We start from the raw sequence: 15,838 nt of genomic DNA on the forward strand, positions 1-15,838 counted from the left end.
AGTAGTGGCGGGCAGATTGTCCAATTTTGGGAAGCTCAATCAATTTGGCCGCAAATCTTCTGAGAGCCCCAGGCTCAGAAATGCTGTAGGAGTTGTGATCTGGAAAGAATCCCAGGGCTTCTACTTTGTAAGGTGCAGAAAGGCAGGAAAATGACCCAAACAAACCCAAAGCTCAAACAAGCTTCTTTGATCGAGTGTCCAGTCAGGTTCGTATTTGATCAGAACCAGTGCAACATCCTTAGTGGACACAGCCACCTTTCCTGAACACACAATGTATGGACATTCATCTACACAAAGCTTCACCATCACTGAAGTCTACAGGCATGGTCTGGTTCTGCGCAAGCTCTCTTTCTCTTGTGATCTGCACTGACAATGCATACACACTGGTCAACCAGCCTCTGCCCTGAAGACCTTATACTGGCAAACAGAAGACAGGCTACGCTAGGAAAATTAGAGGTGGGAATAACGTGGTGTGTATTCTTCTCTCTCCTTTCCTACTCCCCTTCCTCTTAACCAGCTGCATGGATCTGAGATTTAGCCATGTGGCTTAAATGGATTAAAAAGTAGTAACGCTGCATCACAAAGGTCACATCTGGACTTTCCCAGAGTTTGGGCCAAGGCTTTGATTTGGCTGATTATTGACGAAAGCTGTGAAGGCTGGAGCCTGATCTAAACTTTCCCCAGGTCACAGGGCAAAATCTGGGTCCAGGGCTTTGGTTAGTGCCCTTCGCTGGAAAATATCCCCCACCCCACCAGGAACCTCATTCGCATAGAGTTAAGGAATCACAAGTCTATTACCTCAGAACACCACAGTCACTAAAAAAACAAGGAAACCCCAGAGCAGCTGTCTCACCCAGCACAATGCCAGACCCAGAGCGTCTGCCCACGACCATCAACACACTTAGCACTCCTAACAAATTCACTGTCACTCTCTGCACCCTCAGCGCACACCGCAAAGAAATGACAAGGCAAACTATTACCCCTCCTAGGACTGAGTACATTTCATAGCTTGATTATGATTAAAAGTACTGTACCGATAAATAAAAAATGACCATATAAATTAATTCATATTAGTGATGCCTTAGATTTTGCTACAGGATAAAACTTTCAGAGGCGCCTAAATGACATAGGAGAATTTCACCAAGACTTAGACTCCTATGTGCAAAGTGACAGACACCAGGGGCCAGATTTTTAAAGGTAATTAGGCACCTAAAGATGGAGATAGGCACCTAGCAAGGTGTTCAAAACCCTCATTGATTTCAAGCCCAGGTGCTTAGGCACTTTTGAAAATTCTACTAGGTGCCTATTTGACAGAGGTATTTAGGCACCCAACAATGCAATCTGGCCCTAAGAAGCCAAAGTCTCAGTAAAAGTCAATGGGACGTAACAGGCCCTAAGTGACTTAGGCCACTCACACTCTAGGAGTATATTTTGAGGCATTTATCTGCCAGAGGGATCGGAATAAAAGGCCAGAGCCATATGGCACATTACAGGAGAAGATGACGAAAGGGATAAAAATCACCATAGCCTCCCCACACACCACGTCCCCTCCTCCCCCTTTATTGGCCTGACTCATTCAAACCGGCTCTGAGAGGTCCTGTGGGTGCCGTTGTCTGTCGCTATCTGTCCAGTGGTCTGACGGGCCTGGGGCTGAGAGGTGCCGAGTGCTGCCGGTGTTGTGAGCACTCAGCACTCCGGCGGCCCGGTTCGCAGTTTGCATTTCACGGTGCTGTCAGGGGAATGTCTGGAACATCTCAACCAAGTTCTGAGAACGGAACATCTGGAACCTTCCAGCTCGATTTCCCCTGACGTTTGGAATGCAGCGTGCCGGGGTCGCACAGACTGGTCTGGCAGGTACCACAGCGATCTTCCTGCCTCTGATGCATTCCGGGTGGATTATAGCCCTGTCCCTCTGCCATCATGAGGCCTGTGTTGTTTAACCTGGCCTGGAATGCAGCATGCAAGTGGGATAGGAAACAGAGACCAAGCCCTTGGTTCAACAGCAGGCACCAGAGTTCAGTGTTTTTTCCGGGTTACTGTGAACCTTTAACACACTAAGCATCAGTGTGAAAAGCAGGGCTTGGCCCATGACTAGCTGCTGTGGAATGTGCCTCTGGCTGAGGAATGCACCAGGACCTGATCCTGATCCTATTAAAGTCAGTGTGCAAATGCCCTTTGCTTGCGGTGGTACAGGATCAGGCGGCTGCAGAAGAGAGAACTGCTCCCCCTCACCCAGGAGAGAGAGCCCCTGTCTGGCTATGAAGCTCAGGAGAGCACACATCACCAACAAGCCCTGGCAATGTGAGGTGCGGGATCCCTAGGAGGGTAAATAAGAACTAGCTGAGGAGATGCTTGCTTCCTGAGTGACAAGTATCTGTCTCAGATTCTCGGATGGCCCATCACCAGCCTCACTGTCTTTCATGGATTTCTCCTCACAGCCCCCTGTGAGGCAGGGCTCGGCTGGTATCCCATTGTCCAGAAGTGGAACTGAGGCCCAGAAATGCTGACCTGCTCACAGTCACACAGGAAGTTTGTGGTAAAGAAGGGACTTGAACCAGGCTCTCCCAAGTGCCAGACTAGTGCTTCACCCACTGGCTCATGCTTTTCTCCCAAACAGTGTCCCCCCTCCCTAAAATCACCCATCCATGCACCACACCCAGCAGCTACAGCTAATCCCATGGCTTTAGATGAAAGCCACCCCCTTTCCTCCATGGCAAATTCTCCATATTAATCTCCCTGCCATCACCCAAACACATTCTTCCAGCCGCCAGCGTGGCTGGCCCCAGGCCAGTTCCTAGCACATTCCAGAGTCTAAAACCACTTTTACCATCTTGATAAACAAAAGGACCCTATTTCCCATCAACTCCACAGAGCGCATGAGAAAGCTTTGGCCTCCTCTGACGAGATGACCCCCATACTCCTTTCAGTCCTGCCTAGCGTAGAAGAATCAGACGGTTTCTTGTTTATGTTCATTTCCTCTCTCTCCCCCTTTGTCTGGAAGCTCATTGGGGTAGGAATGGTCTCTCAGGCCTGGTCTGCCCACAAACTAGCACCAATTTGAGGCCTTGCAGTGTTCTACCTGTTTTAACTTCAGGTGTGATTTGAAACCACTTTTATTACATTAGGGCAAAAGATTACATAGACACTTGTATTTTGATTTAAACCAGGCTTGTGGTGAGTTAGTTTACCCTTGGTCTACTCTACAAAGTTTTGCCAACATAGCTATGTTGGCTACAAGTGTGGGGGAAAATCACCCTCCCTAGCCTACATAGCTGTGTTATCAAAACCCCTGTGTAGACACAACACTATTAAGATAAGTGTGTTTTGGGAGTATAGCTAATGTTCAGGGAGGTGGTGTGGCAATGCCGGCAGAACTACTTTTGTGGGCCTATCCTGCATTTCCACTAGGGAGCCTTGCCAGCAAAGCAAAGGCTCTGTCGTGCAGACATGCCCCAAAATCGAGGTAAGAACAGATTTGAGCTGAACTGAAATAAGCCACTCTTAAACTGAAACAGGAGTGTCGACACAAGGGGTTGCTCTAATTTGATCTAAATTAGTATGTAGAGAAGGCCTGCATTTCAGCTTGAGTGGCTCATTCTGATTTGACTTCATCCAGTCAAAAAAAATTGCATGAAGTTAAACCAAAATGTGTCCACACGGGGCTATGAGCCACTTTAACTAAACCAGTTTAACAACTTGATAAACCAGTGCCACTTGGGGGTGTAGACAAAGGCTCATTGTGTGTGTATACAGCACCTGGCGCAATGGGGGTCTTATCTCAATTCGTATATGTATATAATACAAGTGCTACTGTAATATATAGGACCATTGACACTGGTTTCCACCTGATTCCCAGTAGATTATGGCACTTGCTCATTGACACATGGGGGTGACACCGATGCACTGTGGCCATGGCAAGCTGCAGAGCGGAAGAATGGAGACCCAGCATGTGCAGGACGCCTGATCTTAGAGGGCTGGGCGTTGAGCATGGCAAGTTGTGTCACAACCAAGTGCATGTTGGTGAGATCCAGCAGCCTGGCTCATTTTAATCAGGGGAAGGAAGTTCTATGGATGCCGCTTGCGCAACAGAAGGGCAAGGGAGTGAGAGAACACGGGTACCCTCAGTCTGAAAACCGATACATGGACCCAGCTGTGGAGATGAGACAGGGAGAGCTCATGTGATAAATGTGCAAATAAGCCACATCGTTGTTCTAGGCCAGGCAGATGATAGATAATATTGTACCTTGATGTAGCGCCATTTATCTTGAAGGCTCTCAGATAATTTACATACTGTACATAGACAGGAAGCATGTTGCACGCCACTGCCAGTTTTATAATGGAAGGCGGCAGCTGTTTATCTGCACGTAGGCCAGGAAGCAAAGCAAAGAATGCCATTTCTTACTGATACTGCAAGGCATTACAGGGAGGGAAGGTGCTAATTACCCAGACAGAACTGTAACCAGGGCACTGCATGTACCACCCCATCCTGTTTCAATGAGCACACATGGTCATCAGCTTTGTCTCGTCCACCAGTCTTAGGTCTTTGCCCTGTATTTCCTGCTGGATTAGGTCAGGCCCTAGTTACGTGGATGTGCTTTTTGTGCACAAAGATCCTTGCAGTTTGTTTGGGACCTAGAGGTTTGAGCAGAGATGCGGGCTCATTCCGCTGGGCATAGTACATACAGTGATTGCAGTCTCTTCCCTGAGGTGTTTACAGTCGAAATAGACAAAAGGCAGATCCTGAAAAAGATATTTAGGCTCCTATGGCCCTTTCATTTCAGTGGCAATTAGGAGTCTTTGAGGATCTGGGCCAGAGAGTCTTAAAGGCCAGATTTTCCAAGGTGTTGAAATGTCTAAAGATGCATCTAGGTGCCTACTGGTGTTTCAAAAGTGCCCAGCTCCCATTAATAGGCACCTAAATATCTTTGGAAATCTGGCCCTAAGTGACTTGCCCAGGATGACAAAGAGTGTCTGTGGCAGAACCAGGAATCCAACCCAGATCTCTTGGGTCTCAGTCCAGCATCTTCTCCGCAAGCCATCCCATCTTGTCTTGTCAGGTCTGGTCTGTCTTTGGCCCATGGAAGTTGTGCTACCTGGCTAAACCTAGAAGTCAGCAGTCCTCTAGCAATGATGCTTCGGGTTGCTGCCCTGCATACCCCCCAACCTTTTCTTTTGTCAGCAAATCCTTGGCGGATGCCGTGAAGCTGGGCACACAAGCAGGGGGTGGGACCAGCTCCCCAGAGGGGCAGTGCTTGGTGGTAAGGATCATGCATCATCCTATGCTCGCTCCCCCAGCACCCATGGTATTGCCTTGATCCAGCTGGCAGAATCAGTGCTGTTCACCTCTGCCATTCAACCCGTCTCCTTCACCTTGTGCCATCCGGGACCAGGTGCTGGACAATGGGGTCCAAAACCAGTGGCTGTAAGGGAGGAGCATCCTGACCCTAGGGCTTTGAATAAGTGTCGGGACAGGTTTCAGGCTGGATGTGAAGAAGGCGGAAAAATCCTATTTGGAGTTCACTCCTCCAGCAGGGGAAGGGGGAGAGAGTGCAGGGGGAGTGGTAGTGGGGACACTGCTGTGGTTACTTCTATTACTTGGGAAGCACTAAAGGCCTAGAAGAGCTGGTCCTCAGATACTAGAGAGACAAGGGCCATGCAAGTACCTGAACAGGTGGCCTGTGGGGTTCAGTGCACTGGTGATACAATGAATCACCCACCTCCAGGACCCCACAATTGCAAACCTGATCTCCCTGGCTACCTGGGACACCTGTAAATGTGATCAGTGCCCACAGCGCTATCAAGTGAGAAACTTGGGCTGGGTTCCCAGCTCCACCCCCACCCCCGAATGGCTCCCCTAACGCTCAGGCCCTAGGGGAGGAAGCGAGAGACACTGAGGTCAGCTGTCCTCAGCCAGCCCAGGTCACTCTGACAAAGCAGACTCTGTCATGCGTCTGAGGAAGTGGGTATTCACCCACAAAAGCTCGTGCTCCAATAGGTCTGTTAGTCTATAAGGTGCCACAGGACTCTCTGTTGCTTTTTACTCTGACAAAGGGGGCTCGGAAAGTCGCAGGCGCAATAGAGCTGTTCAAAGCTGCGTTTGCTGTCCAGGAGTGTGTGCTGGAAGGTGTCCCCTTTGGAAGAGTGGAAAATCCACCAGGATCGCCTCGGAGGGACAAAACTCCCTTTAGGGAGAGCAGAAACTGAGGCGATTACCCTGCCGCAGTCCAACACTTACGCACAGACAGGGACAAGCACTGAGCTACCACAGATCTCAGGAATAGATTATTTTTTAAAGTAATTAGTGTCTTTTTTTTAAAATTCTCTGGCTCCCCCAGGGGGAAAAACAGTGCAGTGCAGCTTTCAATCAGCAATGCTGCTGGGGGGGTGGCAAGGCAGAAATATACCACGGCCCATGATTTTTTTTTTTACCCTCTTTTCCTTGTGGTTGCAGTGCAGCAGATTCCTTTCACTCCTCCCTTGAGCCTTACACTCTTCCCTTCATGTGACCCTATTCTCTGTCCCTCCCCCCCCTTTGCTGTAAGGAATTTGGAAAGAAGCACTGAACCCAGTCCTGGGGAATTTAGATTTAGTGACTTTCCCTTTATAGTGACAGCGGAAGAAACAACCAGGAGTCCAGTGGCACCTTAAAGACTAACAGATTTATTTGGGCATAAGCTTTCGTGGGTGAAAAACCCACTTCAGATGCATGGAGTGAAAATGACAGATGCAGGCAGTATATAGCAACACATGAAGAGAGGGGAGTTACCTCACAAGAAAGGCCAGAACTGCAAAGGTATGTAGGCTCCTAACTTCCATGTCTTTGAGGATCTGGATTAAAGTCCCCCGTTGAGCCAATGCATCAAAATGGCTAGACGAATTCTAATGTTAGTGAATGGCTGCTTAGAGGAAAGGTGCTCTGTAGAAATGATGGCTTGGCTAGATGTGGTTTACACGTTTTATATAGCTGAATATGTCCTAGTGACTGGAATGGTGGGGCGGGGGGCGCAGGATCTGTCCAAATTATGGAGAAATGAGAGACACTGGTTGCCAGGATAAGAAATATGGTTTTTTAAAAGTAGATGTTAGCGATGTTGCAGATAAGAACTATAAGAGTAAAACTTCCAATTGTCTCACATGGAGTTTTGGGTACTTCATGGGCATAAACTAACCCCCAACAGTGACTAGACCCCTATGTGAATTCTTCTGCTAGATCCCTGAGAAGAATGCACTCCCGTAAGGATTTGCTTGGGAGTGAATGACCTTAGTGTACGCTTTTCCATCAGGAGCAGCAATGTAGTGCTCCCTCAGAGAGAACTGGTTGGATTAGTATAAGTGAAAACGCTCAGGCAGAGACTGCAGAGACCACATGATTAAGTCTGAAAAACCATTCGAAGCCTTAAGAATGCAGGTTCTGCTCTGGGGCTAAAATGGTCAGACATCACTTCAGAGCTTTGTGGTTTTCTTCTCAGCAGCTGCACCCCCAGTCCTTGACTGGAGTGTAGCATCCGCTGCTAGCTGTCCTCATCTGACCAGGGACCTAGCAACATGTGCCTCCAATTCTTCATCTGCAAAGCCGGTGCACGAGGTACTTGTCCTTCTGCCTCCGACATTACCATCCATCACTGCCAATAGAAGCAAGTCTTCCTCAACCCCCATCCTCTGCCCTCTGCTGGGACTGTGCTGCTGTTACATTCGCGAGTGGATGGGACCAGCCATTGCTGCCGATAGGTTAGGCTGGTGATTAGCACCCTGAACACCATCACTACGATTGGCAGCGTCATGGCCCACTTGGCTGCTGTTGATCCCAACAGCAACTGCACTGGAGTAGGGGAAGCACTACAAGAACTCCCTCTCCCCTACTCAGTTTCTGTGGATGGTAGCTTATCTTTCTGTCCGTCTCCACAGATGGCAGCTGGAGGAGCCTTTGTGTGCCCAGGAAGGAATGAGCTGCTTTTCATTGAAAGAATCATTCCATCCACGATAAAAACCCAAACCCGGCAGCCTTATGCTGCATTCACTAAGGTTGCTCCTTTTGTTCCATGGATGCATCCCTACCTTCTCATCTGACCACGTGCACGGGTGCTTGTTGGATTGAAGTTTGTAGTCCCTCGTGCTCTGCTCCTCAGTCTAACTGATGGAGCTACATTGGGTGCATGTTCCTACAGGCATGGGAGAATACATTTTCCAGAGGCACTCACTCGCCCTGCATGCTCCTTTGAATACGCAGTGTGTACCAAAGACGCTACAGGCTTATTCATAAGACGTCATTTCCTAGTTCCTGGCAGAAAGGGTCTAGTTATGCAAAGATGCAGCTTATATGTGTGTTATTACTCCCATGAATGGACTGACTTGGATGCCATCGCTCTTAAGATTGATCCTCCATGGCTTGCACCTCCGTACATGAGAACCTCTAAGGCAGATAAATCAGATGGTTTTAGCACAGTAGGGCCAAATTCATTGCTGCTGTAACTCCTCTGAAGCCAGTGGAGTTACACCAGTAACGAGCAAGGCTCATGATGTACCAAAAGTCAAGATTCCAGCTGGCCATGGACAGCGTTGTTTCTGTCACTACTTCTGCCTTTCAGATACTGACAGGATGAAAATTTAGGAGTAGGTGATCTATAAATATTGATGTTAGCTAATCCAGCCCTTCTCGCCTGACCCAAGAATCCTGATGTGGAACAGAATAGAAACCATCATATTGTCCCTGATTTGCAGTTTTCTTTTACTTTGGTGCCTATAACAATGTTAGGCACTGTGAATTACGATGATAGAAAAGATGATGAATTAAGTGAAAACTAAGTACTTCAACACACATTAAAATAAGAAGCAAATTTCACCTCCCTCTAGGAGCCAGAAGTTATCCCCATTTTAGAGATGAGGAAACAAACAGATTAATAAACTTTCCATCCAGGATAATACAGTGAGAAGTGACAGAGCTGGGACTAGAACACAGATCTTTTGAGTCCCAGCACGCTGATCTAACTAGCTGACACCTCCCACAACCCCCTGCTTATGTTAGTTGTCTCCAATACTAACTTTGGCACCAAAGACCATTTTAAAAGCTCATCAAATGCTGTACAGAAGAGTCACAGCTAAATTCCATTTGATTCATCCCTGTTCATTTTAATAGCCCTTCTCAAGCCTTGGAATTTATTAATTTATATACATTAGTTTAAGTCTACCCTCATACTCCCTGTGAATATCCTGAATCCCTTAAATAAGATTCACCCACCCTTTTGCAAGTATCTAGGACAGCCTCATGAATCAAAGCTGGCATTGTGGGCAGCTTGCAGAATTACTGTAGGTGCCTGCCATGGAGACTATGTGACAGCAACATAATTGGGGAAGGCAGCCCACATGGCTGATGCTAATTAGAGACTCTAGCAGATGGAACAGCAGCTATTCTGCATGGCAGAAAATGCCACCATATAGTTCACTCCACCGTCCCCACAGTCTCAGCTTAGATTCCAAGGTCAGAAAGGACCATTGGATCATCTTATCTGTCCTCCTATGTAACACAATGCACAGAACTTCCCCGTGGATGCACATGGAAACACAACCCCGTTCAGACACACCGCCTGCAACAATGCCAGCATCAACCCTTTCCAAGCCATAACTATAAACCAGATCTCGCTCTCTTCCCCATCTCCATTTGAACACTGCTGTTAAATTAAACCCATGTCAGTTATACAGCAGGTAGGCGACCGGAAACCCAGCATATGGGTCCTGGCTAAACTGCAACTGTAAATGAGACAGGGTCCTACCTTAGTCCCTGTAGTCAGGTTAAAACCCAACTAGTCCAGTGTTTTGACCGTTAGCACCCATCTACACTACAGCATAATTGAATCAAGGGACAAGTATGTTGTAACCAGGACCCTAGCTGTAGTAGAGAGAGATGAGGCCATAGCCACAATGTGTAGTGAGGACTCCACATGAGAATGAGAGACAGGTAGGTAATGGTCACAGCCTTCAGCCAAGATAAAAAAATGTATCAAAATTAAAAAGGAAAATAAATAAAATAAAGAACCAGAACCCTGGAAAAAAGGTCTATGAGCAGTCTGCAGTGGGACAGAAAACTCAGGGGCTATGGTCGAATGCCTGATTTGACCCCAGTCATCCCAGGCACCATCAGTTAAAATCAGAAGAATCCTTCTGAAGCAGTCTCCTTCCTCAGCAGCACTCCACTGCAAGCTGGTCACACAATGGCCGGCGAGAGGAGAAGGGCCCTGGCTCATCTTTGAACGATCAGTGTATTTGAACTCCTGAAAGCTCAGCTGGCACTTTCTCTGCAGGGGAACCTGATGCGTACTGCAACTTGGCCTCCAAGTTCTCCGTCCCCGTGGGTATCCGAGAATCAGGCAGACATGCACCTTGGGGGGAGTGGGGATCAGCTGGTTGGCAGCAGTGTCTAGGTGAGGCACCGAAGTGACTCTGCACATAGAATTTCCCAAAGGCAGGGTTAGTTTGGTATGGGGGGGAACCATGGATGTGCGCTGGTGTGCAGTTGTGCCAGGATCCGAGGCTCTGGGCACTAGGGTGCTGCAGCTGAACCACAGGAAGGGCTGGAGGTGAAGATCTCTGGGTGGGGTATGAACCGGGCACTGGATTAATCCTGAAGAGAAAAGGGGAAAGAAAAATTACAGTGTGTTCACATCTGGCATTTCCAAATATCTACAAGCGCCTGTCGGGCAGGCCTCTCTCGGACTCCACTACTCAGAACGGTCATTACAGTCAATCCCCATCATGACAGGCTGAGCTCAGCTGCCATCTTAGCAGTTAAATAAAAGTAGACTGGTTAGCCACCACTAGAGACATTTCCACATCCCTCAATGATGAGGGCCAGAGTCTTGTGGAACAAGCATGCATGGAACCCTGTGCAAGGTAAGAATTCTGTATGCATCTCCTGTTCCTCCATTTAAGGTGTGTGTCCTTTAACTATTCACCTGCTGAGCCTCAAAGGCCTTTGGAGAAGAGAAGAATAGGCAGTTCTGAGCTACAGGGTCAGTTATTAGTATAATGAATAATTCAGGAGTGAGGGGATCCAGAAACAGCAGCTGCCAACAGAAGGTGTAACTCAGCAGGATGAATCAAACCAGGAGATGCTCTGCCCAACAGGTAATCAAGGAACAATCCTGCTGGGTATTTGGCAGTTGTGGTCTTCGCGACCCCCTATTCTCCAAGGCGAGTACTGTTCAAATCGGAAGAATGCGGAATCACAAAGACCACAACTGCCAAATACCCAGAAGGATTGTTCCTTTATTACTTCAATGTTGGTTCTTGCATTTATGGACCACAAAGCACTATGCAAAAGCATACAACTCTGTAGAAATCTGTTCTGTCTGGTCTTGAACTATATATTCTAACCTGAATCCCAGCAGACAAGTGGAACAACATATAGCAAAAAATCTTACAATTGCTTTGGTTCTTTACGCTGGGATAAACTTAAGCTACAGAAATAAGAACAGGATTTGTGTTTGGTAAATAGTTACATGCAAGCGTAGCTCAGTTAATCTGGGAAGTCCTAGAAACACCTTCCCACATAGACATTTATTGATAGCTAACGTTTATAACCTTTCACCCAAAAGAGTCTGTATCTCATCTCACTCAAGACACAGAGCCTTCAGAAGCACAGCAAAGGCTTTCACCAGAGACATTATTAGTAATTGTACAGTAGCTTCATGGCTCCAGCAGAAGTCCTGGCCCCACTGAGCTAGGCACAGTACGTATGCACAGCACAAGACAGTCCCTGCCCCAAAGAGCTTAAAGGCACTGGGTCAGTATAACCCCCTGAGGTACAAACTTCCTCCTGCTTCCCTGCTTTCCTTGGGCTCATCTCTGTGGAGAGGGAGTGCATGATACGCTGGGGTGCAACTCTACATTGCTGTAACCTGCCATGCGCTATCTATCCACGTGGACCTGGCTACCAGGCACTAGAAGTCCCATGCTGCTGTAGATCAAAGCCCACTACGGAACTTTTAGCACATGGCAGATGCACAGCAGGCTACAGCACTGTAGATCCACACCCTAGCTCGCCACCTATCAACTTTTCACATACACAAACCCTTTGTCTCCCTTGCAAGCATTGTCAGGGCATGTTCCAGATTAGCCTAGGAGATCCAGTCACACCACCTGAGGTCGTATTGTTACAGGCATGTGTTTATACCTCAGATTTCCCCCTTTGGTCATAAGGGAACAGGTGTAACCATAAGGAAATACTTGTGTTAGAGAACTCACTACAGTTCTTCAGCTACAAGGCAGTTTAACCCTCCTCTGTCCATTGAGATTGGAATGTTGATAGTAAAAGTGCTTTAGAATTGGATAAAATTCCACCTAATTTCTAAATCTATCAGAAGACAAGTGAGCATTCATGGCTACAGGACATAAAGGGATTGGAAGGCCCTGAACTCTATTTCTGCAGAGAAATTGTTCCTCCGCACTGGAAATGTGCTCTGGAATGAAGGCAATGACAACTTAATAACTGATACCATGTTCTTATATCAAGCCCTTCATCAGAGGACTCTCAAAGTGCTGTGTAAGCCCAATATCCCAACATTCCTGCGAGGCTAAGTGATTTGCCAAAGGTCACCAGTCAAGTAGCACAGCCAGGAATGAAAGCCACACGTCCTGGTTCCCTGTGTAATGCTTTAATCATTAGATTCCACTCTCTCCTCTAACAGGGGAGACAATACAGTGGAGATCATGATATAGCTTTGCAAGGTCATTTCACACCAGCACTTGTCAGAGCACACTCCCTACACATCCCAGCTGCTGCCTCCCTTTGGGATTATAAGGAGTGTTATTGGAGTTCATGTACTTACTTCCTAGTCTGGGAGGCTCTTCTCTCTGCAACAGACCCTGGAATATACTTCAGCCCTGGTATTCTCTTCAGCAGGCTGAAAGGGAACTTCTGATCCAGCTTAGATACCACCGACTCTGGGAGATCCAAACAGAAGCAATAGCCAAGACCATCTGAGTTTAGCAGCATGTTAAGGAAGACTGTGGAAGGTTCCAAATGGAGGGGCAGAACAGAATTAACTTTCTATATGCAACCACTCTAAATACACCTCCTTTGTACCACCAAACCAAGGTTTCTCTCAAGGCAGAATGGCTGGAAAAAGCTTCTTCTACCCCCCCTGAGTTTTCAGACCCACTGAGCACCATGACTCTCCAGAGCGCATTCCTTGTGTACACAAAAGCCTCATGGACGGCAATGGAAGTGAGGGGTGCAGGATCAGGCCCATCTGAGCAACAATAAACCTAAGAGCCACTAAGCAGGAGGGAGAGCTCACTGGTTTGAGCATTGGCCTGCTAAACTCTGGGTTGTGAGCTCAATCCTTGAGGGGGCCACTTAGGAATCTGGGGCAAAATCAGTACTTGGTCCTGCTAGTGAAGGCAGGGGGCTGGACTTGATGACCTTTCAGGGTCCCTTCCAGCTCTATGAGCTAGGTATATCTCCATATATATTAGCAGCTGACAGAAAGCCATGAACCAGCACAACAATAAGTCAGTGAGCCTAAGCAATCAGAATTCAGCATTTTTTCCTACTCCTTCCCCATCACAAATCAAGCTCCCCACATGCTTTTTTCACTGGTTAAACAAGTCATCGCACTTGGAAAGGATACAGGCTTTCCCAACTATGAGGCCACATATGTTACTCAGGAGAGAGGAGTGAGGAATAAACCAGACCACACAGAGCATTAACCAGGGCACCAGCACCATGGGAATGTTAACCCCAAAGAGTGGTGCCCTTCTCATCCGTGAACGCGTGGTGGACACTGCCAACATCGCAAAAGCAACTGGTGTAAATCCTTTGGCATCTTCCACCTCCGACACCCCAGAGACGACAGCCTCAAATAAGAGATACAACAGGGCCGAAGAAATGGCAAAGGCAAAGGTGAGGAAGCATTGCTTCACCGTGCCTACGTTCTTCTCAAAGCTGCCAGCAAAGTACCAGATGATAACACCACTGCATACCAGGGATATCAGATCTTCATAGACAAAGATATAGGTCACCAGTCTGTGAACTGAGCAGACAGTTCTTTTAGAGAGGTACAGATAGCAGTGAGTTTGCTTTAGGCCATTTACTATGTTAAGTTTGATCAGAAGAAGAGAAAATAAAATAGAATTAAAACAATAAAATAAAAAGTCCTGTGGTTTCCTATCAGGCTGGAGAAGAATCTTCCACAGAAAGGGATGGAAGACAGACAGCTTGGGGCATTTAAATCTAACCTGGACAAAGCACCAACTACAGTCAGGATTAGTGCTGTGCTAGCCCCAGGGACATTTTCTTTCTGCTCCTTGGCCCAGCACCAGCGTTTGGGAAAGTGTAATGGTCTGGAAATACCTGAACTGGTCTTGCCAAAAAGTGTTTAGCCCCATCAGGATAAGAGGTGCACCAGACCTTAAAATCACATCAATCTAATCATGGTCTTATTGCTTTTGCTTCAACTGTAGCACATTAGTAGCTGATACTTCTTCTCTGGCCCAGCAGAAGGATATTGACAGGTTTGTAAGATATCATACCTTAGAAGTGCCACCGGGCCCTCAGACTATAAATTCTTTCTTCAGCACTGGGCTGCGACTGAACATAGTAAGTCACAGACGTCAAACCAACACAACTTTCAATCTGTGGGTAGGATTTGGTGCCCCAACAAGTCCTCCTCCCACTCTAACTTCTGAGATTCTTATAATATGTAAAATGAAAGAGAATATTGTCTAATATAACTAGTTAGGACCAAAGAGAAGGTAAGAAGAGTACATGACAGATTCAGTTAACCAGAACAGAAACACAAAAGTCATTCACTACTGGGGGGTGGAGAACATGGGGACTGGGGCATGAAAAAAAGGGTCTGGGGGAAAAGAATGAAGAATGGAAGGGCAGATCCTTTAAGCTCCTGAGATCTTAACCTCATCCTCCTACCAGAACATTGTGGAACTCAGGAACTCTCCCTTCACCCGACAATTACCAGCATCTATGGTGTTAACACTGCAGTCTAGAAGGACAGTCCCCACATGAGGAGAGTTCTCCATTGAGGCTACAGGGTTCCAGCATGAGAAAGGACCTTGGGGAGAGGTGTGTGACAGAAAAGGTGTAGGACAGAAAATACCAATAGTATTATGCAACTGTTCAGCAGCTTTGGGTGGAGAGAGACAGCTCCTGGCGATGAGGAGGCCTCTGGATAAGACGGGGGTGCACAGGGGCATGCCCGGAAGGCACCCCAGGGCTGGTGGATTTCTACAGCTGGTGAACAGGGAGGTGGACCCAGGAAGGGGAAGGAGGTTTCCAGCAGATAGGACCAGGAGGGAGGGGTGCCCCCGGCGGCTGGTGTGCCGGAGGTTGGCTCTCCTGGGGGAGGAGCCCTAGGGGGTGGGGTCCCAAGAGAAGCGAGGGGCGCAGCAGCCGAGGAGGGCCCAGGATGGGGGGATACACGCGAGGTGGGGAGTCTTTGGGGAGCAGCTCCCGGGGGGCCCGGAGAGGTGGGTCCCGGGCGCACCCCATGGAGCCGGGGGGTCTCCTCTCCTCACCTTCCCCGGCCCGCACCGGCCCGGGCCGCAGCGAGCCAGCGGAGCGGGGAGGCGGCTCGGCGGCCCCAGCCCTGTGCAGCAGGCCGGGCCCGGACACCAGCAGGGACAGCAGCGCGGTGAGGAAGGCGGCGGTGGGGAGACACGGCCAGGCCCGCGCCCAGCGGCTCTGCCCCGGCACGGCCCGCATCCTCCTCCCTCCGCCGCCCGGCTTCTTCCGGGTTCAGGCCCCCTTCCGCTTCCGGGTGAGGCGGGCTGGGTCATGCGGTTACCATAGCAACGGGGCACCGCCCACAGTGCCCCTTAGGCCCCG

The 15,838-nt window shown here is 48.4% G+C and overlaps 1 protein-coding gene across 1 annotated transcript; it reads right to left on the reverse strand.

Annotated features, from left to right (window-relative positions):
* Window positions 1-9,105: 9,105 nt before the first annotated feature.
* RHBDD2 (rhomboid domain containing 2) lies at window positions 9,106-15,724 on the reverse strand. The gene is made up of 4 exons (XM_030536633.1): window positions 15,529-15,724; window positions 13,626-14,027; window positions 12,822-12,972; window positions 9,106-10,615 (listed from the first exon to the last, which is right to left on the reverse strand). Exons 1-4 carry the CDS (start codon window positions 15,713-15,715, stop codon window positions 10,249-10,251), a joined length of 1,107 nt encoding a protein of 368 aa, XP_030392493.1. The 5' UTR covers window positions 15,716-15,724; the 3' UTR covers window positions 9,106-10,248.
* Between the last annotated feature and the right edge of the window lie 114 nt (window positions 15,725-15,838).

The sequence above is a fragment of the Gopherus evgoodei genome, chromosome 17, assembly GCF_007399415.2.
Source record: "Gopherus evgoodei ecotype Sinaloan lineage chromosome 17, rGopEvg1_v1.p, whole genome shotgun sequence".
Lineage (NCBI taxonomy): Eukaryota > Metazoa > Chordata > Testudines > Testudinidae > Gopherus > Gopherus evgoodei.